The 25,732-nt window shown below is 35.4% G+C and overlaps 2 protein-coding genes across 3 annotated transcripts; both read left to right on the forward strand.

The window, feature by feature from the left end:
• Positions 1-372: 372 nt before the first annotated feature.
• On the forward strand, positions 373-7,157 carry slc35e1 (solute carrier family 35 member E1). The gene is made up of 6 exons (XM_066648404.1): positions 373-1,213; positions 2,417-2,487; positions 2,836-2,973; positions 4,159-4,284; positions 4,557-4,802; positions 4,943-7,157. The coding sequence occupies exons 1-6, from the start codon at positions 886-888 to the stop codon at positions 5,156-5,158; spliced, it is 1,125 nt and encodes a 374-aa protein (XP_066504501.1). The 5' UTR covers positions 373-885; the 3' UTR covers positions 5,159-7,157.
• Positions 7,158-8,623: 1,466 nt separating this feature from the next.
• On the forward strand, positions 8,624-23,870 carry si:ch73-40i7.2 (FYN-binding protein 1). 2 transcript variants are annotated; one of them, XM_066648417.1, is made up of 16 exons: positions 8,624-8,712; positions 15,181-15,748; positions 16,633-16,696; positions 17,024-17,106; positions 18,333-18,370; positions 18,495-18,532; positions 18,866-18,998; positions 20,052-20,211; positions 21,051-21,192; positions 21,294-21,310; positions 21,394-21,451; positions 22,010-22,073; positions 22,234-22,396; positions 22,812-22,845; positions 23,367-23,404; positions 23,551-23,870. In XM_066648417.1, the coding sequence occupies exons 1-16, from the start codon at positions 8,710-8,712 to the stop codon at positions 23,595-23,597; spliced, it is 1,650 nt and encodes a 549-aa protein (XP_066504514.1). In that variant the 5' UTR covers positions 8,624-8,709; the 3' UTR covers positions 23,598-23,870. The 2 variants fall into 2 exon arrangements, with proteins under 2 accessions (XP_066504514.1, XP_066504513.1); XM_066648416.1 differs by having other exon boundaries at positions 21,291-21,310; positions 23,551-23,867.
• The last annotated feature ends 1,862 nt before the right edge of the window (positions 23,871-25,732 follow it).

A 25,732-nucleotide genomic window follows, 5' to 3' on the forward strand; every position in this document is an offset into this window, starting at 1 on the left:
CAAATAAAAACAATATTCTCCAGTCATAGTACAACTTATATGTTGGTTTGGTTCTATGATGTGCTTGAGCTATAATAAGAAAAACAACATCCAGTATCTTCTAAAAAAATTTGTTTAATGTGTAAAACAGTTTGCACATACAGCCTAAAAATATTTTTTTCTTTTTTTTTTATTACTGTGGCAAAAATGACATGGGTAATCATTTTATGGATAATTGATTTTTTTAAATATGTGGGTTTTTGTGATATCACAAAAACAAATCCAAAAGAGTATAATGGAGTTTGGAGGTCATATGTAGTCAAGTGGCTTTTGGTTGGGTAATAATGGACACCATGTAAAAAAACAAACAAAGAAACAACAGCTGTATTTGACACCTGCAGTCTCTAGCTGATTGGCTGGAGTTGAAATGCCAGCCCACTGCAGCTTTCCCCTACTACAAAATTTCCTAAAGGACATTGAGCCTGCGTCAACTCTGGGGAAGTTGAGAAAGAACCTTCAGCAGTAGTTGAAAGCAGGAACACCATGTAGCTTTTTGTCTCACTCTCTGTTCGGAAGAATCAAATATGAAACCTTGAATATCGTTTAGAATTAAGCAATGTAATTAATTATTTGGGAGTATTCGCCCTTGTTTTATGACCTACATAGTGCACTTCATATGAAGTTCGGAGCTATTTAAGACTCGCCTCTCTTATGGTCCTTAAATAGCACACCTCCTTCCTAATGGAGAGTAATTTAAGACACAGCCTCCCTCTGGCTCACTACGTAGTGCACCACACAGGTAGTAAGTAACCATTTGTGATTAGGCCCCCCTCCCACCCACTGCATTACGAAGTTTGAGGTCCACGTATGAAGCCGTAGCTGCCGGTGGAGCGCACAGTGGCAAAGATGGCTGCGGTGGAGCGCCCGCCTGTGAAGGAGGGAATGCGGATCGCGCTTCTGTGTCTCTGCTGGTATACCGTCAGCTCTGGCGGCAACGTCGTCAACAAGATCATCCTGAACGGCTTCCCATACCCGGTCACCGTCTCCCTCTTTCACATTCTGTCCATCGTCTTGTTACTGCCGCCGCTTCTGCGAGCCTGGGGAGTCCCCAAGTCTGAAGTCCCGGGCAGATACTACCGCTGGTACATCCTCCCGCTGGCGTTCGGCAAATATTTCGCTTCGGTCTCGGCTCACTTCAGCATATGGAAGGTGCCCGTGTCATACGCTCACACTGGTACGTCTATAAAATTTCCCACTTACTGGTGTATCGCCCTTTTTATCTGTAGCCAACACGAATGTCCATTAGCAACGAGGCTGAAGTTGGTTTTCTTATTCGAATACTCCGTTCCACCTTAAATAGTGCAGCTGTTAACCTACCGTTTAAGGTGGAATAAAAAGCCGGATCTTTGTTTTTTGTGATGTTAACAAAAATGAGGTGAAATAGATAATACCAGTTATTGTGAAGCCAAAGGTATATTGGTTTGGGGATTGGGAGGGACATAAAAATAAGACCAAATCTTCCTTTTTAGATAATGGTGTATAGCATGTGGCTAAAGTCTGACGTCAATTAAATACCGTTATTGCCCTTTAACTTAGGCCGGCTGTAACTTAGTCTTAAACAGACCAGCGTTTCATTTTGTCAGAGTATATTTCAGCCCGTACTGAGGACATTTGTTCGTTATTTTTCGGAGACAGCAGGCTGTGAAATATCGTCAGCTGTCAGAATTCATAGCACAAGCTTTGCTAAACCCGAAAAAAATATCCTCCAGTTACGAGCTCATTTGCAACGTAGGCAAAAGAAAGTCGGGGGCTGATTTCATTATCGAAAAACAAACTTTTCATCGGTTCACCTTCGTTGTACCTTAATCGACTGCTTGTCCACAGCGAAACTCATTTCGGTTGGAAAATGATCACGTTTTGCTGATATAAAATTATGCAAAATTTGATCTGGACCTTATACTGCCGAAGGGCCTCTGTGCTAAAATAAACTACTGCGAATCTAACATAGTGGTGTTTTTTTTTATTTTATTTATTTTTATTTTTTAACGAAAAAGCTTTTTCCCCACTTTTGGTAGAAATGAAATCTATACTTTGTTTGTTACATTAGCTCCAGTAGATGTAAATGTCTTTCACAGTATTCTGAAGTAAATATAATGTTTTCCAATTAAATTTCAGGCCATTATAATAATAAAGAATAAAGAACCCTGACAGCTTGTTGTATGAGCATTGTGGATATAATATGTTGTATTTATGGGTTGTCAATGGTATAGATGATACTTTTACTTGCATTGCTTTTATTAAATGAAGATCTGGCCTTTTTTAGGTGCTATTGAGTTTACACATTACTAACTAGCTGAGTCCAGATTTACATTTAGTAAAACAAATAAGTGTTATTTACTGAAGATATACACTAACAATCCCTTGCCCATTTTCACAGTGAAAGCCACCATGCCAATATGGGTTGTGTTGTTATCACGGATAATTATGAAGGAGAAACAAACTACAAGAGTAAGTGTTTTAAAGATTATAAAGTTTATGCCTAGATTAAGTTCAATATTTTTGCTGTCTGTAAGGTGATCATTAATTTCAGATTTTCAGGCAGCTTTAGTTTTTCTGTATTTTATATAAATCAAGCTAGTTATGAGAATAATACTGTTTATGCAACTGTCAAAAAAAGTAACTTTACAGGAGGAGGAAAAAACCTTAAATTCAATGGCAGACAATATAAAAATATTTTGGAGCATTTCTATGGGTCCATTTGACAAAAATCGCTATACATGTTTTTAATTGGAGAATGAATATATATATATATATATGCTCTGTTGTTGAATGTTTGCCTGGTTTTATGTGTTTTAGGTCTATGTGTCGCTCATACCTATCATAGGTGGTGTCTTGTTGGCCACAGTGACTGAACTTTCCTTTGATCTTTCTGGCCTAATTAGTGCTCTGGCAGCTACACTGTGTTTTTCTTTACAAAACATATTCTCCAAAAAGGTAAGTGCTTTAATACAGGCATTTCCAATAACAGATAGAAGCTGTTTTCACATATGAACTCCAGAAATAGTCTGTAGGATTAGGTCTGCACAATTTCTGGAGTTTTTCTTTCACACGTAGTATACAGCCAGAGCCATGTCAGATGCATACTCAAAACTGGAAATGTTACCCTGTGTACTGCACTGCGAGAGATTCTCTGGAACATTCCTGATTCTATTCACACATGGACAGTTCAGGTAATGTCCAGTAAATATGGAATGGACATCTGTGTTCACACATGGCTTTTCCAGGTAAATTTGGTTAAACCTCTGGGTTACCTTGTTTGTGTGAAAAGATCTGGAGATGAGTAGTTCATCCTTTACTAGAAAGATTGATCGTTTTTGTAATGGTTTTTGAAGTAAGCAAGCTACAATCATATTGAGTTATTTATGCTAGAAAATGTAAAAACAAAAGGCAGCTTCTGATGAGCTTCATAATACACCCATCTGTTGGTAATACAACCTCAAGTGTTGTAGATTTGTAAGCATAAATCTAATTTGGTGCCATTTTTTGGTGCTGGTTTTTGTTATGACTTTAAGTTGTCATAAAAAGAGCTAAACCACAGAAAATGGAATAAAACAAAATAAATGAATAAGGATCTGAATGCGATGGACTGAAATGAAACATATCTGATTAAGGGAGAGCAGGATCATTTGAAAATCCTCAGAGAAGTGCAGTCATTATCCATCTCTGACTAGTCCCTGAAATAATGGCTAAAACTTATATAGCATGGTGACGAAATGCACATTTGTCAAACCGTGAAGGAGAAAATCAAATAAAGCACAGACAGTCAGATCAAAAACCAGAGCCCTTCCTGAAAGGTAAACCTGCTCTATAGTAATTATTGAAATTTGTCTTTTAATTCTCATTCAAGCACCTGTCCTAATTTCAACCAAATTGGCCATATCAAAAGTTAACACATTTTCTGTGTGACTGTTTGTCACTGGGTATGAGTCTGCATGTGTGCTTGGGTTGGTGTGTACGTTCCTGATGTCTCATGTCTGGGTGTGTCTCATTTATTTAAACACGCAAACACAAAGTGCATAAGAGACCACTATGTGCTCATGAAGTACAATCATTTGATTGCCACATCAAAGTGGTACTTATTTAATATTGTATATCAATTTTTGTCTTGTGACTTTTTAGGTTTTGCGTGACACCAGAGTACATCATCTTCGTCTTCTCAATATCCTTGGCTTTAATGCAGTTATATTCATGCTGCCCACATGGATTTTAGTCGACTTGTCTGTGTTTCTAGTTGATGGAGACTTGGTAAGTGCATACATCAGAGTTGTTTTCTGTGCAAAGAGAAATGGGAAAATATTATCAGTTAATTATTGAATTACTTTGATCTTTGCAAATTATAACGCTATGAAGTATGCAATATTGCAAAATAAGACGGGGAGAAAGAAGTTAAATGTCTGCCGACACTGCAGTGTCCCAAACTGTTGTTGTTTGTAATGTTCAGAAAAGTAAGAGCGACGGGCATTTTAATTGGAGTTTATTTTATTTATAACACTTTTCTTCATCTTAATTTTACTCAGTCAGATATTTCCAATTGGACTGGAACAGTGGTGCTGCTACTCATCAGTGGTTTCTGCAATTTTGCACAAAACATGATTGCCTTCAGTATATTAAACCTAGTCAGTCCGCTCAGTTACGCAGTGGCTAATGCTACCAAGAGGATCATGGTCATCAGTATATCCTTACTGATGCTGAGAAACCCAGTCAGTTTAACTAACATTTTGGGGATGATGACAGCCATCCTAGGTGTCTTCCTCTACAATAAGGTAAGAATTTTAGAGGCTAAAATTGTAGTGATTTTACAGATTTGTGTTTGCCTTGATTAGTCCTCTTACACAGATATCTTTATGCATATCTTTTCTCTGTGTTGTAAACAAACTACATTTTTCCTTGTGCTGTACACCAGGCGAAATATGATGCCAACCAGGATGTCAAGAAGAAATTGCTGCCAGTTTCTTCACAGGACATGGTGTCATTTGACAAACCCTTGTCCAATGGTTCAGCGTCTTTCAAACAAGCATCAGACTTTCAGTATGGCCGGAGTAATGTTCTCAGCGACCATTTTCAGTACAGCAGACAGGCCTACACGATGAACTACGGATCCAATCAGTATGTCGTATAGTCTTTAAAACCGATGAATGAACCTGTTAAATTGTAAAAGGAGACTGAACTGTTTTGTGTGGGACTGAAATATTCAAACTGGAGGCGAGAGTGTTTCCTTTCACATATGGGTTTAATAGTTGTTCTGGGCCATTTCTTCATATTTATTTCAAAATTTTTTTTATGTAATTACTCTAAAGGAAGTTGTTGAGGTTTTTTTTATTTATTCTAAGAAACTTTCAACGATAATGTCCACTGATTATAATACTATCAATCATTTGTATATGGGAGAATTGCTCTCAGTGCGTTTGGAAAAATTGCTAGAACATCAGGAGACTGAACACTTAAGTAGCTGCTGCACAAAAGAAAACCATGAATTATCAGTTAATGGTCCTAAAAGAAGGTTTCCAAAATTGGAAAATTACTTCTAGTTTGTAAATATAGTCATGTATTTATTTTTGTAGAAGTTCTGAGTAAGGCATATCATGGGAAGAAACCCTTTTTGAATGTTTGCTGTTTGGTCACGATGCTCTTTTGTTGTAGTCTGTACTTTTTTGTGGCTATTTGATGATTTGGTTTTTCAGCATTATGCAGGTGGACATAAATCATGTTGATCTTTACTTTCAATGTTGTTAGTCTTTCAAGTTTAAACTGTTATGGATATGGCTGTTTGATCATTTTCCCAAGCCAAAACCAAGTGATTCTGAATTGTTGCAAAATTTGGGGAAACACCTTGTTACCTGTAAGAGTCTTACAGTATTCTTGCATTAACATTCATCCTAGATTATCAATGGATCAGACACATTGTTCAGAGAGGGGCATTAAATTTCAGTGGAAAAATCTGAAACACGATTAATAAAATGGTCTTCTAGGCGCTCATATTAAAGAACAAAGTTTGAAAATGTATGCATGAGACTGTGATGTGCGGAAGCATTTGAGGCAGTGAGCCTTTGTACTGTTGTCCACAGAAGAGCTGGTGTATAGCGTCAATGCTGTGATGTAATTCATGGGTTTTTTTTGTTTTGTTTTGTTTTGAAACTACTGGCAATATCTACTGTTAAAATTGCTTGCCTCAGAACGTTGCCTGTTTATCATGGCCTTGTGATGAAAGGTGCAATCCAGGAACTGTCCTGTAGTCAGATTTAATTCACAGTATCATAATTTTGCTGATTTTCACACAGTGACCCATATTCTCAAAGCTTATCAGAGGAAGAGTGCTGATCTAGGATCCACCTCTGTTAGGAAATTCCTAGTAAACCAGAATGAAGCCCCCTCTCTTTCTGAGAAGCTTGATGAATACGGGCTAGTGAAAATTATTTCTGAATTTAGCTCTATTCTGTCTTTATTCTTTAGGTTTTCAGAGTTCATTCTCAACATTTTTAAGAGCTCTGTATTTTTATGTTAATTTAGCTTTATTTCTTTAAAGGAAAAAGGTTTCCTTATTAAACATTTGGTCTAACTGCGGGAAAGTTAGACAGAATTTTAATAAAGAGTGTGTAGATTTATATCTGCAGCTTTAAAAAGGGAAGAAGAATTTGTGTGATTTTATGTGAATATAATTTTTTAAAATATTTTTTCTTTTTTTGAGTCAATGCCAATGTATTATAGAAACCGCATGAGTTCAGCCTCAGTGTCCCACTTATGAGATAATGCTTTATAAAAGAGTTGTGGGATTTTATTATTTTCCATTTATTAGTGTGTCAGCACGTTCAGTAGACTAACAGGATGAAGTCCTAGTGTCTATAGTTCATAAAATAGAAAAAGGTCAAAGGAAAGGCCTCTTGTTGAAGTGCATTGTTTTGTACTAAGAATAGACTGCTTGAGGGGCATCTTACATTAACCTCTGTGCAAGAAACACACTGAAGTTCATGACAATACCTCCGTATATCCTGTCTCCTTTATTAAACTGTAGGCTTCTCCAATTACTGTTTTTGTGAGGTGGTACTAAAAAGATGAGCTCAGTTTTGAAACATGAAATCCCTCTGTTGATCTGTCTCTTATTTTAGATAAAATGAACTGTTTCTGGCTATGGGTTGTGTTTCTTGTGCTTGATTTGTTTCCAAATAACAAATTTGTTACCAATTACAATGTGTGTATATATGAAATAGAAGTTGATTAGATTTAGTCTTTACTGGATACAAGATACAATCTGTCAATCAACAGTTAAACGTTTGCACAATCATTTGAAAGATTAGCAATAATTTAACTTTGTTTACTTTCATTAGTTCTTTTCAAAGAAGAAAATTAAGACAGATTTTAAGATATCTACGGTATTCTTCTGCGTTTACCCACAGCTTTAGTCCTCTGAAATCTTCTGGAATGTTATAGCAGAATATTATAAATTGTGGGGCTTATGCAAGTCCTGATGGTTGAGATTTGCAGTATTCCTTGTTTTGATAATGAACTCAACGTGTAGTTCCCTAAGTGAACGACAGAGGGTCACAGAACACTGCAGTTGTTCAGTAATACATTGTTCTACAGCCCCATATCCTGGATACACACTGATGAACAATGTTGTTTTTCTCTGCTTCCACGAAACTGAACAGCTCATTAACAACATCATACAAGTAGAGAAACTAGTAGAGTGAAATAAGCAGTCAATACCACGGCTGAGCATTTCTGATTTCTGCATTGTTCAAAAAACAGTCAGGTTATGACATCAGAAACCCAAGCAGACAATTCTATATAATCTGGGGTTTTAGTTGAAGGGTAGAGGCAGAAAGGAGTGGGTGGATATAGAAACGGGGACTAGTAGCATATTCACGGATCGACGTGTAGTGAAAAATGTTACATCTGTTAGATGTGCAATACACCCCAGAATACACAGAATAACGTTAACAAATGTTTATCACATTGCAAATTACATAACCTAGTGTTTTTGGATACCTGTTCATTCAGCATTGTTTTCTGAAAGGCATTTAAAGGGAATGAGATTTCCACTACTGAAGTAGCTACTTCTACTGTTATGGGAAGACTTCACACATAGCTGTGAGCAGTTGATGGTATTCAACCAAAATGGCGTTTACTGAAGTCAGATAAGGCCTACTGGTGTGAATTGATTAGTTTTAGACTACAAACACCGCCTCAACTCATTCCAAAGTAACTGGATATAGCCAAATCTCTCCAGAGAATGCAGCTTTATATTCGTCTTAGGCTTGTTGACCCACATATTTCCTGCACATTATATAATTTGCTATGGAGTTTATACAGGGTATGCGTGCAGGTTCTAGCTTTGAATATGGGCTGGTGTCAGTATTTAGCCAGCAGCATTTCGAGTTTCACTGACTTCGCTTTTGCGTCGTACTGTGCAGGAGTATTTTTATATATACAGTATATACATCCACACACCTCCAAAAGAGACGCCAACATTTTAACCAATTGGAGTGCAGCAAGCAGTAACATATTAACCAATCACAGCGAGGCTTTGGGTGAGGGGCGGCACCTGTGCGAATGCGGCTGTGAAAAGGTAACGCAACAGTGAGATGCAGGTGAGTGTTCCCCGTTGTTCAGTCAGAAATTACTGTCGATTAAAAATGTCATGGAAACAGTTTGGAAGTGAAACTCGACTCTGATATGGTAAGAACAAATTGTTATATTCATCTCTTTGGGTACTTTATTGTTCTTGAGTAAAATCACCCTCCTGTGACATGTACTACTACTTTAAGTGAAATTTGTCTATCATTTTAATACGAAATACTAATGGTGAATCTCAAACGGCAACCTACCTCTATGAAATGCTCTAAGTAGATCATGAAATAACGGCTCCTTCACCAAAAGTTTTTGTTAGACCTTGTACATCGAGACATAAGCTATGTGATTTGTAATGTGCACTAAATGTGTGAGGAATTTGTAGTTTAATAACCTCTGCAGTGCACTACATGGGGCGTGTTAAGCAATATGAGTTTCAGTCTTTGAGTCTAAGATTATAAAATCTCCCAGTACTGAGTTCGTAGAAAAGAGCAGCAGGACTGATTTGTGATGTTGTTGGTTTAAAATTAAATAAAGTCAGCAAAAGCAAAGTAGTCCTGAAACTGAATCCTGTCAAAGACTTAGGAGCTAGCTGTCAATGAGGGAAAGGTGTATATTTATGAGTATATTCAGAGAGTAAAAAGGTGTTTTTTTTTCCATCAAAGGTGTTACACAGGAAAAATATAATAAATCTCCTCAAACAGATTTTAAATTCACAGAGATTCTGGAAAACAAACTAATACAAATATTACCAACAACTATGAGAGACATAATAATCCGCATTAAACTGATATAAAATGATTATGCTAAAAATGTTGACACTGTGCTGGATTAAAATTATTTACTAATCTTATTTATAAAGGATAACAAAAGAAGCTAATGAAGGAAAAATATGTAAATTGGATTGTGAGTGGAAAAGTGCTAAAATGTGGCATTTTGTCTAAGATTCTGTTTAATCACCAGTGGACCGCCCGGAAAACGATGTGCAAAACACTAGTGGACCTCCAACTATGCCCTCAGTGGGCCAACAGTGGTCCGCCGTCTCCTGCTATCAGGGACTATACTTACTAATATTAATATAAAGAAAATATGTTACTATTCAGAAATCAGAGTGATCTAAACCTGGTTTAACTGAACATACTTTTTCCCGAAAAAATATAGCATTGACATTTTTTTAAAATTACGAACTCATAACATGCCTGTATATGTAATAACGTAAGTGGATGTAATAGCATCCTGCTATAAAGCCATGTATAGCCTTAGTGATAATTTACATAATACTCCATCCCTATCAAATTATCTGTCTTTATGTTTCCTGGTGAAACCTAATTCAAGATTTTCAGGCTAATGTCCTTCAGGACAACAGCACTAACATTCTAAACCATTGAACTAATTGTCATTTGACAGGAGGAATCCAATTTAATCCTCACTGACCCCTGAATTAGTCCATATGTTATTTTATTCTGCTTTAAATTACTTGGTTCAGTATCCCGGGTATAGACCTTAACAACCGTAATGTACAGTATAACAGAGAAAAAGTGGATACGTCATTAAACTTGTGTCTACTCAAATTCTATATTGGTGTATATAATAGTAACATAGTTTACAAGCCTCCAGTTGAAAAACATTTGAGGTTATATATTCATGTCTGTTGAAAAGGCTGAAAATTTTAATAGAAAAATGCTTGTACCATTTAGATAATGTGTTGTGATTCAGTGCATTGTAGTGCAGATAAAGGATTTCACCATTTCCTTTGTCTTTTTGTTACAAAGCGTCTGTGTAGCAGAGCATGCTGCTGATTGGTTTATAACAGACTCCCACTGGTATGGCAGCCTTTGCTGAGTGAAGCTGGGTAGTGTAAAGGTGTGTGTGGTTGGAGATACTTCCTGTGTGTCGCTATTGTTCTGAACCCACATATTTATCAAGACGAGAAATGTCTGAGAGGATGCGAGCCTTATAAACACTCCCAGTGACATTCGCCTTAGAATCAAGCGCCCACTCACAAGTCATATGTCTAGCAGAGGTTTAACTGATTTACTGATTACTGATGATTAGGAAAAGTCCCTGTTTTTTTGTGTCAGATATTCAAGGAAAAACAACCATATATGGCATGAAATCATTGTTACACTCTGGATTTAAAGGAACAGCTTAGCTAAATCTCAAATATGCCCCCAAATTTAGCTGTGGATCATATGTTGTGCTTCCTTGGTTTAGCTGAAGGCTAATTAAACTACTTTGAAATGGAAGCTTGTAATTAGCTTTCATTTTGCAAACTAATTTCATAAATGTTTTTAAATGTTGGGTTGATAAATACTCTTGAATAGTCTTGCTTATGTGTTTTTGTACAGTGTACAGTTGTACAGTGTTTTTAACACTGTAACACTCACTGCTATCTATAAAAATGGATATTAGCAGGACACAGTGCTTAAATGTTAGCAAATGTTTTGAAACAAACCTCTCTGATAGTAGCCTGCCATTTTTTGATACTCTACACTCTGTAGCCAAAGTTTGTGGGCATCTGCTTTTCAAACACTTCTTTTGCAACTAACCGAGTTAATATATAATTTCCCCCTGTTCTCTTCTGGCATGGATTTACACTGGCTATTTGTCCACTTCAGTTAATCTAAAAGGAATGGTGCTCCATCACTGCAAAGAATGCAGTTTAGTTCCATGATGAGGTTTCATAACCCTCTAGCTCGCACTTACAACTGAACATGGAGAACATTCGCTCATGTGGAGCAGTTCCAGAGTGTCAAAATTATTTATTTATTTATTTATCTCTTTTGTTTATTTATTTTATGGAGAAGATGTTGTGGTGTGTGCGCAACTAAACATGAGTCCACAATGAGGGTACCTTTAAGTAACTGAATTCACTCATTATAATGGATGTCTACTAACATTGTAACATATGATGTATGTCACACTGTGCCAGAAACTTCCACATGAGGCAAATCTGTGACGATCGGGGCATGTGGTGTACATAGTCTTATGGGTCTTTCTTTCCTTGTTAGCTACATTAATCTTAGAGCTTAAGATACATTTAAAAATGTTTTAGATTTATTTATGTAATCATTTTAGGTTCTTGTTTATCATAAGAAAATTAAAAATGAGATATTATTTTCCTTACATACTGTAAAATACACTATGTTTGGTTCAACACGGTGCAATTAAGCATATGTTACTGACATCCTCAGTATAGTTTTGTTTTGTATTAATATCATTACCGCAACCCCGAAATGGATTAAGCAAAGAAGAAGATGATGATGATGATGATTAATATCACTATTATTATTTGTTATTTTTATTGTTATAATAACAAGTGAAGTTCATATGTAATGATTCTGGTAAAACAACGCCTAGAATTTAGCCAAAGTCAAAGTGTTTACAGTGACATACCACGGATGTCAGTCATTTACAGTACTGTGCATTGTGGAATGGCCAAGAATAGCCTGAAGTGTGCAGTTTTTATCTGCTGGAGGATGGTGTGGTAAAGACACACTTCTGTTAAATGTCTGCATCTTCTGCATTTAATGTGCTTCTCTAAACAATGAACAATGTGTCTTATTATGTCTTGAATATTATACTATTTTAGAAGAGATTGCCTGGCCTTATTGTTTATGAATGGGCATGTGCTTTTACATATATTCATTTTTTTGTTATAAAGTTAATTTAAATGTAAGTATAAAGTTCTTGATATAAGTAGGAGGTTGTTGAACCAGTTGTTGTTGGAAACCACTGGAAATTTTGTTGTTGTTGATGTTGTTGTTGGTGCTGTTGTTTGTGTTGTGCAAAGACCAAATATCTTGTATTTTGTCTGTAACTGCCTATTCAGTTCAGGGTCGTCATGGGACCGGGGCCCAGCTAGAATATCTTGTTTATGTTATGAAGTTTAAACAGCTGTAATATTCTCATCATCGCTGTCCAATTAAAAACATGTATCTCCATTTTTGTAGATTTTTTTGTTTAATACAGCATTTGAACACAGCCGCTGTCCTGTTAACACTGTGTGAAAATTGGTAATAATGAATGGACCAATAGAAATGCTTCAGAATTACTTGGAATATAATCCAAGTATCCAATATAATTTTCACTCACTTCCACAGAACATTAAGGGTTTTTTCCTTCTCCTGTACTTTTTTGGGAGATTTACGTTTTTCATTCACAATATATCAGTATATTGTGAATGAAATTACCCAAGAGCCTATATAAATGTTGTAACAAAAGGTAAATCATATATATTTCATTTTTGTCTTGTAACAATGATGTGAACATTCACAGTTTTACAGCAGTTCCTTCCAGCAGACTTGTAAAATACAAAAATTGATATTTGAAAAGGGATGTGAAAATGAATGGTGATATAAAATGTATTCCCCTTTTTTTTTTTAAACACCTGTTCCTTTCAGTATAAACCCACACTCATCACCACACACACCTGGTATGATGACATGGTTTCTACATGTTCATGCTGTTCTACAAAGAGAATAAAGCTGGCTTTATAAATAGTTTAGAGATATGTCCCAGATATTCTACCTCATTGTCTTACACAGAGTATTACTGATGTTCAAGCAAAATACACCATAGAACACTTTCATTTTTTGGAAATGAATATTATTGATGCTTCTGATGATTAATTAATAACCTTAATACTTAACTTTTATTTCTAAATAACCCTTAAGAAATCCATGACTTTCCCTTAGAAAGATGAAGTCTTAGATGAGGTTATTGTGCAGGTTATATTTGCATACCTCTCTCAGTTCTTATATTAGTTCACAGTTTTGGTCTGCATAAATGTTGGACCCTGCATAGATATTTAAAGCCTCATTCACACTGTCAAAAATACTCTGAACATGGTTTGGTAAGAATGTAATGTTACCACAGTAGAATATAATAAATTGATTCTATTAATGTAAATATAGCCTACAGTACAGAGTATTTACCCAGTTAACATTTTATCACGTATACCAATGGGCGTAATTTCAGTCATATAAGTGCGCCCTATGAAATATGCATTTACATACTGTAACTAACCTGTAGTTGTACATTTTTTTGACAGCCACACACAGAGTCCACTGAAGGAAATGAAACGTCATAGGTCTAGATTTTATTTGGGTACTGAACCATTTTCAGCTTGACAATGACACTGGCATGTCTTTGGCTTCAGCAACAATATCATAACTGTATTTTGTAAATGTGCTTATGTGCTGAGAAAGGTATAAAAACACACCAGAACATGATTCTGCATTTAGACACACAATAAACATAAAAAATAAACATTGCAAACACTGTATATAAAGGCTTCTAAAATACTATATAGCCATATAGTATAAATCAGTAGAGCCTAGACAGTGTGTGAGATGTCACAAAATGAAGTAAAGCAGTTGTCAGTTCACAGCAGCAATGACTGAGTGTATTATTATCATTGTGCTGATAATTAGAAATCGTCTTCAAAAGCATTACCACAAACCACATTGTCAAAACTGCAGACAGTGGCAATGTACAGATTTGTACATTGTAGGTTTCATGTAACAATGTAGGTTTCCAGAGTTATATTTTATTAATACTGTAGCGTCTGCAGGCATTTGGTAATCTTACCACTCTAAAATGGAGCATAGCGTTAATTTGTGTTAGATATAAACTAGTTGTTTTAATATTTGTTGGAAGCTGCAGGGACACAATCGTTTAGTCAGCTTGGTTGTTGCTATGTGAACAACAGAGTCAACAGACATTGGTAGAGTGAGTTCATATCACTTAAATAACAAGATGCAATTTTATCTATCCATCCATCCATCTATCTATCTATCTATCTATCTATCTATCTATCTATCTATCTATCTATCTATCTATCTATCTATGCCTGCTATATGAAATATTTGGTTTAGTGTAGGGTGACCAGACTTCCTCTTTTACCCGGACATGTCCTCTTTTTTAAACTTAAAAAACATCCAGGTGGAATTTCACAAACGTCCGGGATTTTTTTTTTCTAGATTTTACATAGAATTTCGTGAAGCGTTTCGTTCACAAACTAGTCCCGACCTCCCCTACTCCGTTTGGTTCGCTTGAGTGAGAAGCAAAGCTCATGTACCCACCCTCATCTCGAGCAGCTATGCCAAAAAGTAAATGTAAATTCTCGGATGAATTAAAAAAGAAATTCCCATGTTTTGTGTAGCAAATAAAGATGTAATGGACCTAAAAGCACACATAGGTTCAGCTAAGCATACAAAGGCAGCAAGGGGCGAGAACTCATCACCCCATCCCCCCTCCCCCCGGAAACGTGTCCTCTTTTTCTGCTTCTCAGATCTGGTCACCCTAGTTTAGTGTGTGAGAGTGATTTTAATTAAAACCTATTGCATTATAATATCCTGTTGTTTTATGTGTTTATAATCTGATGAAATTATCAGGATACTTGAAATGCAGGCATCCCAATTATATAACACAGTTGTATCTATTCCACTGGAACCAAAATCTATGTAAAACCCATACTACGAGACAATATACTGGTATTGTTTATTCATAATAAAATCTCTCATCCTTCCTTTGCTGTTGTTATAGAAAAGTAACTTTTGTGTTGGTTAACAGGGGGAGAATGTGGATGTCAGAGCCCTGAGGGCTAGATTTACTTCACAGCAAGAAATTGTAACCTCTGGAGGTGGAGCTTCACCAAATCTTCGTGCACTTAGTCAAACATCAGAGTCTTCGGCCAATGGAGCAGTTCGAAACAAACAGTCACCTGTAAGTCCAAGGCCTGTCCTTCCAGTAACTCCAACAGTAGACCACAAGAGATTTGGTCAGCCACTTCATGGTGTCTTCCCTAGACCTCCACCCTCTCATCGTGTAGTGGCAAATGAAGAACTTAAAGCACCCCTCACCGAGCCTGATACCCCAGGGAGGGTAAAACTGACAGGAGAGCTTCTGCAAAATAGGATGATGAAGCATATTGATGAGAGGAAGATCCAGTCATTTCCCAGACCTCCACTGCCCAGTCAGAGGAGCATGTCTGAGGTCGCCCCCCTGAGAAAGCCTCTTCCCCCGGTCGGACAACGACCTTCAAAGCCCAGAAGACCCCCAGTGGTCAATCTGGACCATTTGCGGAAAAAGCTGCCTCCATTTCAAACCCCAAGGCGCCAGGATACCAAGACATCTGAAGGTAGGTACTTTTTATTCATCTCTTCCATTAAATAGGACATATTATCACCTTTAAAATCAATTTTTGACTGCATTAATATGTCCAATTTTGGTCACATTTGGAGCTCCCCCCAATCCTCACACTGTGAAAAAAACCAACCCTGTCAGTTATATGTGGTCTGAAAACATGGAAAAAAATGTGTTGTTCTGATTTTGTGTTGCATCTTATGTAGGGTGTATTTAGTTCAAAGTTGTCGCCTCTTCGTCCGTCTAATCACAGCACTAGATCCATGTTTATGTTCAAGCTCCAAGGCGAGGTTAAAAAAAACACACACACACAACAAGCCTGCAGAAATAATTGTATTGATTAAATATAGAAAAATGAGAACAGAAAAATATCAAATTGAAAATGATTTAAACCCAGTGTTTCAGCTACTTACACCTCATTGCTACGGAACTCACATTTGTTTTATACAGAGTTTTAATCTCAACAGGATCTGAATCCGGTCGTTCTGACAAATGACCAAATTACCTCTTCTATGCTTTTGCTCTTTTACTCTACAATTAACAAGGATGTATAATAAGACAATTGTTTAAAAGGAACCAAGGGTCACAATGTTATCAACATAATTATAGTCATTTTATTAATTATTCAAAATGACCAGTAAATCTACAACTCCTGGCATGTACCTCTCTACCTTGAATGCTTTTAAAACAAAACTGTAGAAAACAATCTATTCTCAAATCTATTGTAAAACCAGTGTGCCAGTTATCCTTCAGAATATTTATAATCGTTTCATGTGATAGTGTTCAGAGGGACATTAAACACTCCACAAGCACTTTGCAAAATGGCATTGTAAAATTGCTGTGATGTTTAACAGTGTTGTGTATGTGTGCATTCCACAGGACCAGGACGGCCACCAAACAAACCTGTCCATCTGAACCTAAATAAACCTTCCTTTTCAAATAAGTATGCTTTGTTGTAGTTTTTTTGGTATAGTTAATAATTTAATGTATGGTTTTGTATTCTTGAGTTCTTATTTTACAAACAGCATTTAAAATAAAAAGGGAGAATAAAACAAAGTCTTAAATGTAGTACAAATATGTGACAGTGGTATATTATGCTTTTTGTAAATCAGGCGCTGCTATTTCATAAATCTGGCTTAATGAACATTTGTCTATTGTATTCTGCTGTAGGTGGTTGCATGCTTGGTAATTGCACTGCAGATCTGGTAATTTCCTGAGAACACAGCACATCACATACAAAGCAAAATCTAATTTCTATTTTGTTTCTCAGAATCATTGAGCATGAACAGGATACATATGACGACATTGAACTGCCCCCACCTCCACCTCCACCTCCAAAGCCATCCTCAAGAGGTAAATGACACAATATCTCAAAAAAGCAGTGAGCTATGTCATATAAAGATGTAATAAATCATAGATTTTTACTTGACATATACTGCACTATGCTGTATTACATAAAACACTCTTACTCACAGATTCACTATAGCTCTAGTTATTTAAATGACCTCATTAATGCTGGGTCACAGTATATAACAGTGGATATGGACTGATTAGAAATATTTTCCTCCTTTTATAGGTATGATTTATAAGATATGTGGGATTGGTCATTGTAAATTTGCATATTCTCTAATCCCATGTTGAAAAAATTATGGGATTTAGGGATTTAGTCTTCACTGAAAACAGAAACCAGTTTCCAAAAACTCTTGGCTTAAGCTTATTATGCATGTAAACAACCATTTATATTTTGTTAATAGGCATTTCTAGGATAGCCATATTTTGACATGTTTTTGTTCATAATAACAATTGGCTATTGGTTTATTTGAATGTATTTTAAATATGGATAATAATATGGATTAATATTTTTATTAATTTTTATCTGGTTTAATCTGTGTTTTATCATATGAGAAATATTGCATGCTTATGTCACATGCTTAGTGACAGAAATGCTAATGCGTTGGTGAATGTTTTTATTTTTGTCTCGTATTATTTACTACAATTCACTGTTTTGTGGACTTCCAGTTAAAATGTTAAACAAGAATTCCACAGCTAGGGTTCTTACCTCCATCAAGGGTACAGCACATATTACACCTGTTCTAAAGCAGTTGCATTGACTTTCTGTTGAGTTTAGGATTAAAGACAAAATCCTTCTTCTCACCTTCAAGGCTCTACATGGTCTGGCTCCTTCGTATCTGTCTGAACTAATTTCTTTGTATTGTACTTCCTGCTGTCTCTGCTCCTTCAACTCTGGTCTCCTTACTGTCCCCTTAACTAAACGTTCTACCTTGGGTGACAGATCTTTCAGTGCTGCGGCCTGAAAACTTTGGAACTCTCTTCCTCCTCTTCATCGCAACTGCTCAATTTTATCTTCTTTCAAATCACTGCTAAAACATTCCTTTTTTCCACATTTTACTCTCAGTAACTTAATCCTTTTGTTTGTGTGTGTGTGTGTGTCTCTATGTAAAGCGTCATTGGGTTTGGGAAAGGTGCTATATAAGTATATTAGTTTTAATAATTATGTCTTTATAGTGGTTAACAGACCCAGTTAACATGTATTTATTTGATTGTTTCTATATAAATAGAGTCATGGACTGACAGTTTCTCATCTCAGGCTGATGAAGTGAGTGTGGTGTCATACCTTAAATTCAAGATTTTACCTTTTAGTTATTGATTCAGTCCTCGTGGAATTCCTAATACAGTTCTTCAGCTTGTTTTGTGGGTGTTTTTGTTGTTCTCACTTATAGGAGAGTGATCAAAGTGAAATTTATGAACATATTGAGGAGTAAGTCTTTGCGCTATATTTATTATTCATTTTTCAGTCCTGTACAAATAAACTCAATTGCTTTACTTACAGCACAATTACAGGATTTTCTCATTATAATTAACTCTTTAAAGTCTGTGGATCTACACATTAATTTTTCACTTTCAAAATTTTAGGAATATAATATTAGTTTTTTGTTTCAAATAAACAATATTAGTTACAGAATAATATATTTTAAAATTAATAACTGAATTATCTTACCTTACCTAGAATTTATTGTGTTAATACTTTCAGTATTTTCCCAGAAAAACTTTTCACTACTGTTTTCAACTGATGTTGTCTTATGAACTGCAGCCAGGACGATTTTTCTCAGCCAGCTTTCTCTGAAAAGAAGAAACAAAGGGAACTCAAAAGGCAACAAGAACTGGAAAAGAAAGAGCAAAAAGAAAGGCAGAAACGAGAAAATGAATACCGGAAAAAATTTAAAGTAAGTTGTAGATCATTATAATTGTATCTAACTTAAAAATTATTAGTTTGTATAAATAAATACATCTATAATTTTAAATCAGATTGTATGCTTGTATAACATTTTAAAACCACTGTAATGTTTTCTGCTAAGAATGTCACATTCTGAATGGCACACCATATAAAACAATTTTTCTCATTATAATAAATTGTTTCTGGCAGCGTTGTCATTTCTGGAATTTGTTTGGAAGCTGTTATGAAGTTTTTACATCATAATGAAATGGCTCACTGAGGAACCGCAGTAGACATACACACTCCATTTTGAAAACAGTTGGGGCGTTTGCGAAAATGTAAATGAAAATAAAATGCAATGATTTTGAAATAATTTAAACTCTATGTTTATTTGAAAATACTACAAAGATATTTTAAATATTGAAACTGATTGGGTTTTGTTTTTATATTATTTTTGGTTTTATATTTCACATTTTTGAATTTGATGCCAGGAACACTTTAGCAAAAAACTTTGGGCCGGGGCATGTTTACCATTATGTTGCATCACCCCTTTTGACAACACTCTGTAAAGGCTTGAGGAGACTAATTGTTGTAGTTTTGAAAGTGAAATCTCTTCTCATTCTTGCTGGGTATAGGATTTCATCTGCTTAACAACTTGGGTCTCCATCCATGCTGTTGCAATCGATTCAGAATATAGATTGGCCTTTTCTTGGTGAAAAAATACAAGGCCTTTTCTTCCAAAACAATATTGTCTGGATGGTAACATGTTGCCTCAAAGCCTTTAGAATATTATTCAATCTTAAATGTGCCATTGCAGAACAGTGCCATGCATTTCGTCTTAAAATGGTGAATCACTCTCCATCTTTACTTCTGATGCCCTTTTTAAATTCAAACTTATCACTGACCTGTTGCCATTATGATTATTATTATTATTATTATTATTATTATTGTAGCATAATATAACTTTACCAAACTTTTGTTGACCCTTCCCAACTTGTTTTGGAATGTAATTCTAAATGTGTGTGTGTGTGTGTGTGTGTGTGTGTGTGTGTTCTTGCTGCAGTTAACTGGAAATGTGGAGGTGCTGCACCTTGCTCGTGTGAGGGAGGACTGGCAGGGAGGGAAGAATGACTTATGTGTGCAGCAGGGCGAGAGTGTGGAGATCATTAGAGTTAGCAACAACCCTGAGGGGAAATGGCTTGCTCGAAACATGATTGGTGAATGTGAGGTTAACCTCTGGTGTCTAGAGGCATTTTCTGAATTTTTTGCTATCATCTTAACTTGCTTTTAACTCTATATATTTCATATCAAAAGGTTCTGAATATTTTATTCTCTCAGTAATTTGACCTGGAGCACTGTGTAAATTGTAACAGACTTACACTCCACCAGTTACATATCATCCTTATCCACAGAAAAACATGTATTTCCATTTTTGTGCATTTGTAGATTACTACATCAATTGAACACAGCAGCTGTCATGGTGAACGAACCAATAGTAATGCTCCAGAATTATGTGGGATATAATCTATTCACATTGATTTGCATAGAAAGTTAAGGTTTTTTCCTTCTGCTATAAAATTACTGTTTTGGAGATACATGTTTTTTTTTTTTGGACACCGACAATATGGTGATTGACAGATGACATTTTTTTTTTACTTTTTATGGCCTCAAAACTCCAGATGTGAGTCACTAAAAATCTTGTGATGAGATTCAAATGTTTGGACCATGTTTTTGCACTGTATTATCACAAAAACATCAATTAAACCATTAGTAATCATCAAATTACAACATGGGCGCATTCATAGACCCCAAAGTGTTAGCCTCAGTGACTCTGTTACAGTAATATTCTCTTGATCTGAGACCTGCAAAAGTAGGATGCAAATTAAAATTATATTAACAGTATTTGCCTTATGCTCTTTCCCAGGGCGGTTTACTATTTTAAACTTGTGACACATTTGGGCTTATGGAAAGCTTGGAGTCTTTCCCAAAACTTTTACTGATAGTGCAATAGGTGTAGTTTAACATTCTTTTTAGCTCTGTGTTTTTTCACTTAATTGTGCAGATGGTTACATCAATAACAGATGTGTTGATGTCGACTATGAAGCAGTGAAACGAAAGCTTTGTGCCGCTCCTCTTTCCTTTCCTCCACCAGTTCAAGAAGACGAAGAGGTTTATGATGATGTCGGCGCAGATCCCCTGAATAGGTAGGCTTCTGTTCTTGATAATGATATTAAGAAGCTATTTAATTCAACAACGCATTTTGGTGTACTGATTGTTGTATTCCATTTTCTTCTGTTTGTAGCAGTTTCACTGGAGGCGGTGGTAAGTGGTTTGAAAATTACTGTATGTTCACGTACTCGTTCAGTGCATGAGTTTGATGTTTGTTTTTCCTTTCTCTCTCTCAGAGGTATATGATGATGTAGAGATACTGGATGAATTTCCCCTCCCCCCGCCTGAGATATGGTACACACCATAAATATATGTTTAAATTTATCGTCTTAAATTGTGCTCAGTTGATGTTCCCCAACTTATTTAGAAAACTATTCAATGCATAACACAATCTCAGATTTAACCAAAATTATTTTAAAAAGTTATATATAATTCACAAATATGTATGGGGATTTAAGTTTTTTTATGTTAAAATAGCCCAGTTTAAAGTGTTTTTTTATTCGGTGAGACATTAAGGCCTTTTACTTTTTCGCAAAGAACATGTAGACGTATAAGGGTCATGTACAAACACAAGCTCACTCTGCTTTCATGTTTATCCTACATTTACATTACATTTAATAAGGACAGCCTCTGAACTTGCTGTGCAGTGAGAGCTTCCTGGTTAAATTATAGCTAAATATCTTTTTTCCTCTCTCTGTCTGTTAATACCTAACTTTATGGTGTTATGTCAGAGAATGAAGCTTTGTTTGATGTGCTAACGTTATTATGCCTGTAACGTTAATGGTGTCATTATACCAGCATAAAGTTAGCATGCATATTTATCTGTTCATATCCTTCTAACCATTCTCTTAGCCATGATCCCAAAAAGAGTAAGAAGTTGGAGAAGGAGGAAAAGGAGTTTAGGAAAAAGTTTAAGGTACATTTATTTACGGTGCATTTTCTCCCATACATTGGTCCTTTTATTTTTAAAGAGATTTTTCTTAAATACGTTTGTTTAAAGATCTGTTTTTGAAGCAGATGATTTCAAAGCCAGAACATTGTTAAAAATGTGTAAATTGTGTTTTTGGTGATGACAGTTTGAAGGGCCCATCAAGGTTCTTTGCTGCATGATGGTGGACCCAAATGCTAATATAAAGAAGTGTGGAGGAAAGGACTTGAATGTGACGCGGGGGGAGATTTTGGAGGTTATTCAGGAGACCAGTGAGAAGAAAGTGCTCTGCCGCAATGATCAGGGCAAATGTATGTCATTCACACTCTTGTGAGAAACACGGCAACATGTTTCATGGCTTACTTCTGTGCTATTTAGGACATTTTAGGCGTGACATTTATGAAATATTAAAATTATAAATATATTGTCATTGATTTTGAATAAATTATTAAGCATTTTTTCTTATAATTTCCTTTGATTTTACACTTTGAAAATGCCTGTTGCCCCTTTATATTTTGGGAACTTGGCATTACAAATGGACCAATAGAAATACTCCAAAATGAGATTTTAGTTATGACAATGATTTGCATATGATTGAAATGCATATTTCAATAAAACTTTGATAAGAAATATAAATAAGGTCATTCATGTGAAAATGTGTGAACATATGCCTATGTTTTTGCTTGTTAACTGTTTAATTATGCTAATTATTTGTGATCCTTTCAGATGGATATGTGCCCAGAAGTTACCTTCTCCATGCGTAGGTTTCATTTTCTTGACTTGACTTAACTTTATTGATCCCACATCGGGGAAATTCACTTGTTACAGCAGCACACACTCTTAGGCATTGGACAAGAAGTGGGGGAAAAAAGACAGTAACGCAATAAAAACAGTCGAGGAAAAGACTTAAATTTACATACTCACAAAACATATAACCCATACAACCATACAGATGGTTGCACATGAGAAGTTATTGCACATGAATATTCGCATTGTTGGGAAAAGGGCAGAGGTAGTAATACTGGTAGTGCAAAGACAGATAGTGCAAAAAATATATGCAAGATAATAGTATATATTACATATTGTAAGTGTTGTATAATCTAACATCAGTAGGTATGAATGACCTTCGGTATCTCTCCTTCCTACACTGTGGGTGTAACAGTTGTCTGCTAAAGGAGCTGTGATTATCATTATACTTTTTAATCTTTTTCAGTTTTTTTTATATACTTTCAATGTATATTTTACATAAATCCAGTTAAATGCTGATTTTCTTTGTTTCAGGGAAAGTGAAATATATGATGACATTGACAACTTGACAGGTATGAATTCAAATTTAGAGTTGTCATCACTTCATCAATCCAGGGATATCAATCTCCATTTAATGGCTGGATTTAGTTTGAGTTTTATAATGCATGTGAATGGTCTGACGCTTTTTAATTGTCTTTTTATTTTCTTCTTTTCTCAGATGTTTATGACAATGATGGCAGCACATCTGGACCTTTGAGACCCTAATAGGCAAAGCAGAAATTGGACATAAACAAAGAAGAAATAGCCACTGTCTTATACTGAGACATCATTCATTTCCTGCTGAAATACTATGAATTCCTGAGGACAGAAATGACAAAAATAATGGACAGCATCTGGACATTTAAAACGTTGTATATTAAATAAATAATGCACATTTTTTTAAATAACAGTGATGAATTTCTGCCTAATTATTTCTGCTTCTAGTTTCATATTAGATTGTGAGCATTAGCTGACCTATTACTAATGTCAAAAAACTGTGTATTGTATTTGTATTTAATATTGTATTTAATACTCAATATACAAGAGATTTCACAAATTAAGCATATACCTTTATTCTTATTAAGATCACTAAAATTTATGGGATTTATTTTATATTCATGCATTTGGCAGACACTCATCTAAAATGACTTGAAATGTAGTTCTCTTACAGACAAGTCTGCTCTACTGTTATCCATTACACTACACCACTTTGGATTCACTAAATCAGACCAGCCATTTAAAAATATTTCTGAAGATATTATGCAAGATTAAATTAAATTATACTCTTCACACTGACAAGAGGGTCTCCATCACTCCAGTGTATAATTCTGGCCATTTCAGTAAACATTAAAAATTATTCTTCACCTTTCATTGGTCACAATGAACTTGTTATATAAACCTACAAACACACACCCACACACACACACACACACACTCCTGGCCTCCTGTGTACAAAGATTGAAAATATTTCAAAAATATAAAACAGAAAAAAGCCCAGTTCACACAGCAATCTCCAGTTAAATCAATCAGCCAATGTGGAAAAAAAGATTGTTTTGGGTTTTTATTTAAATTTTAAAAACAATAATAATAAAAAATAATAATCTAAGCACAGAAAAAAGAAACACACTTTTAAACACGTTTATTTATTTTTTAAAGTCCTCCATAAAATGTAAAACGCATGCAGCATGAAAGCTCCGCTGATACGATTGGTTCTCAAGGTTTGTGATGTAAGAAACACTGGCCATCTAGAATACTGCAGTTTGAAAGTGGAAATGGTCAGACATGACACTCATTGCTACTGAAAAAAATCACAAATACACATTAACAATTAAAAATATTGGAGCAGGGGGTGTCAAACCAAATCCACAGAGGGCAGATGTGGGTGCAGGGTTTCTTTCCAAAAAGCAGTAGCAACACCTGCTTTTAATCAGTTGATCTAATCGATAGATCTTGGCTTTCAGTACTGTGTGGCTTCTGCTTGGTTTAAAGGAAAACATTTGTGGATTTGCTTTGAGTCCCCGTTTACATTTAAAGTAAACTTGTTTAAAGAGTTACAATGCCCCCTGCAGGCACTAGATTTTGTGGACCGGAAACAATAAGAAGCCAACCCTCATTTACATACTGAGAAGCCCATATATATATATAACTTTGGATATCTGTAAGCCTAATTATATATAAATCGATATTTACTTCTGTTACGTTTCGACTGAGAGATGAGCCTTTTCAAGTAGCATAGGTAATAGATTGCTTTGGTCTGGGTCTAGATTTTCCTGAACTTAGCCGCACGCTGTATGAGAAGAAGAGCATACTAAACATTACGGTAAGAGAGAGAGTGTGTGTGTGTGTGTGTGTGTGTGTTTTGTGAGGCCGATTTCAAAACAAAAGCCAGAACAAAAGCCAATAACAGATTATTATCCGTTGTTAAAAAATAAAAACGGATGATTGAATAATGTAAACAAATACATAAATGATATTCAAGTATAAATACACGGTTTCCCCCCTTCAATTAAATTATTAGTATAGTTTCAAATAATGTGCGATTTTAATAATGTGCAATTATTTGTCATTAAAGAAATGTGTCCGCTTTAACCGTGTGGCAGTGAAACACACTCACAAAGTGGGTGCAGTAATTTATATTTTTAAAATAATACAATTAGTTTTAGTTTAAATACTACAAATATATTTGTGTCTTCAATAAGGAGACTAGAGGCATCGCCTGCAACTCATGGATAGATTTATTTATTTAAATAATTACTTTTTATCATCATTCATTTAATTTAATTTTGAATTTTGATCAGTTTAAACTAACTGATAAATTTCATTAATTTGACATACGTTCTGCCAGCGACTTGTGGCTTTTA

This window comes from Hoplias malabaricus, chromosome 16, assembly GCF_029633855.1.
Source record: "Hoplias malabaricus isolate fHopMal1 chromosome 16, fHopMal1.hap1, whole genome shotgun sequence".
Classification (NCBI taxonomy): domain Eukaryota; kingdom Metazoa; phylum Chordata; class Actinopteri; order Characiformes; family Erythrinidae; genus Hoplias; species Hoplias malabaricus.

Bases quoted from the DNA above. Each gene is read 5' to 3' on its own strand.
- slc35e1 (XM_066648404.1), top strand. From the start codon at position 886: ATGGCTGCGGTGGAGCGCCCGCCTGTGAAGGAGGGAATGCGGATCGCG. The intron at 2,488-2,835 runs GTAAGTGTTTTA...TATGTGTTTTAG, and splicing joins AGGAGAAACAAACTACAAGA to GTCTATGTGTCGCTCATACC. The intron at 2,974-4,158 runs GTAAGTGCTTTA...GTGACTTTTTAG, and splicing joins AAAACATATTCTCCAAAAAG to GTTTTGCGTGACACCAGAGT.
- si:ch73-40i7.2 (XM_066648416.1), top strand. The intron at 21,193-21,290 runs GTAGGCTTCTGT...TTCTGTTTGTAG, and splicing joins GGCGCAGATCCCCTGAATAG to CAGTTTCACTGGAGGCGGTG. The intron at 21,452-22,009 runs GTACACACCATA...CCATTCTCTTAG, and splicing joins CTCCCCCCGCCTGAGATATG to CCATGATCCCAAAAAGAGTA.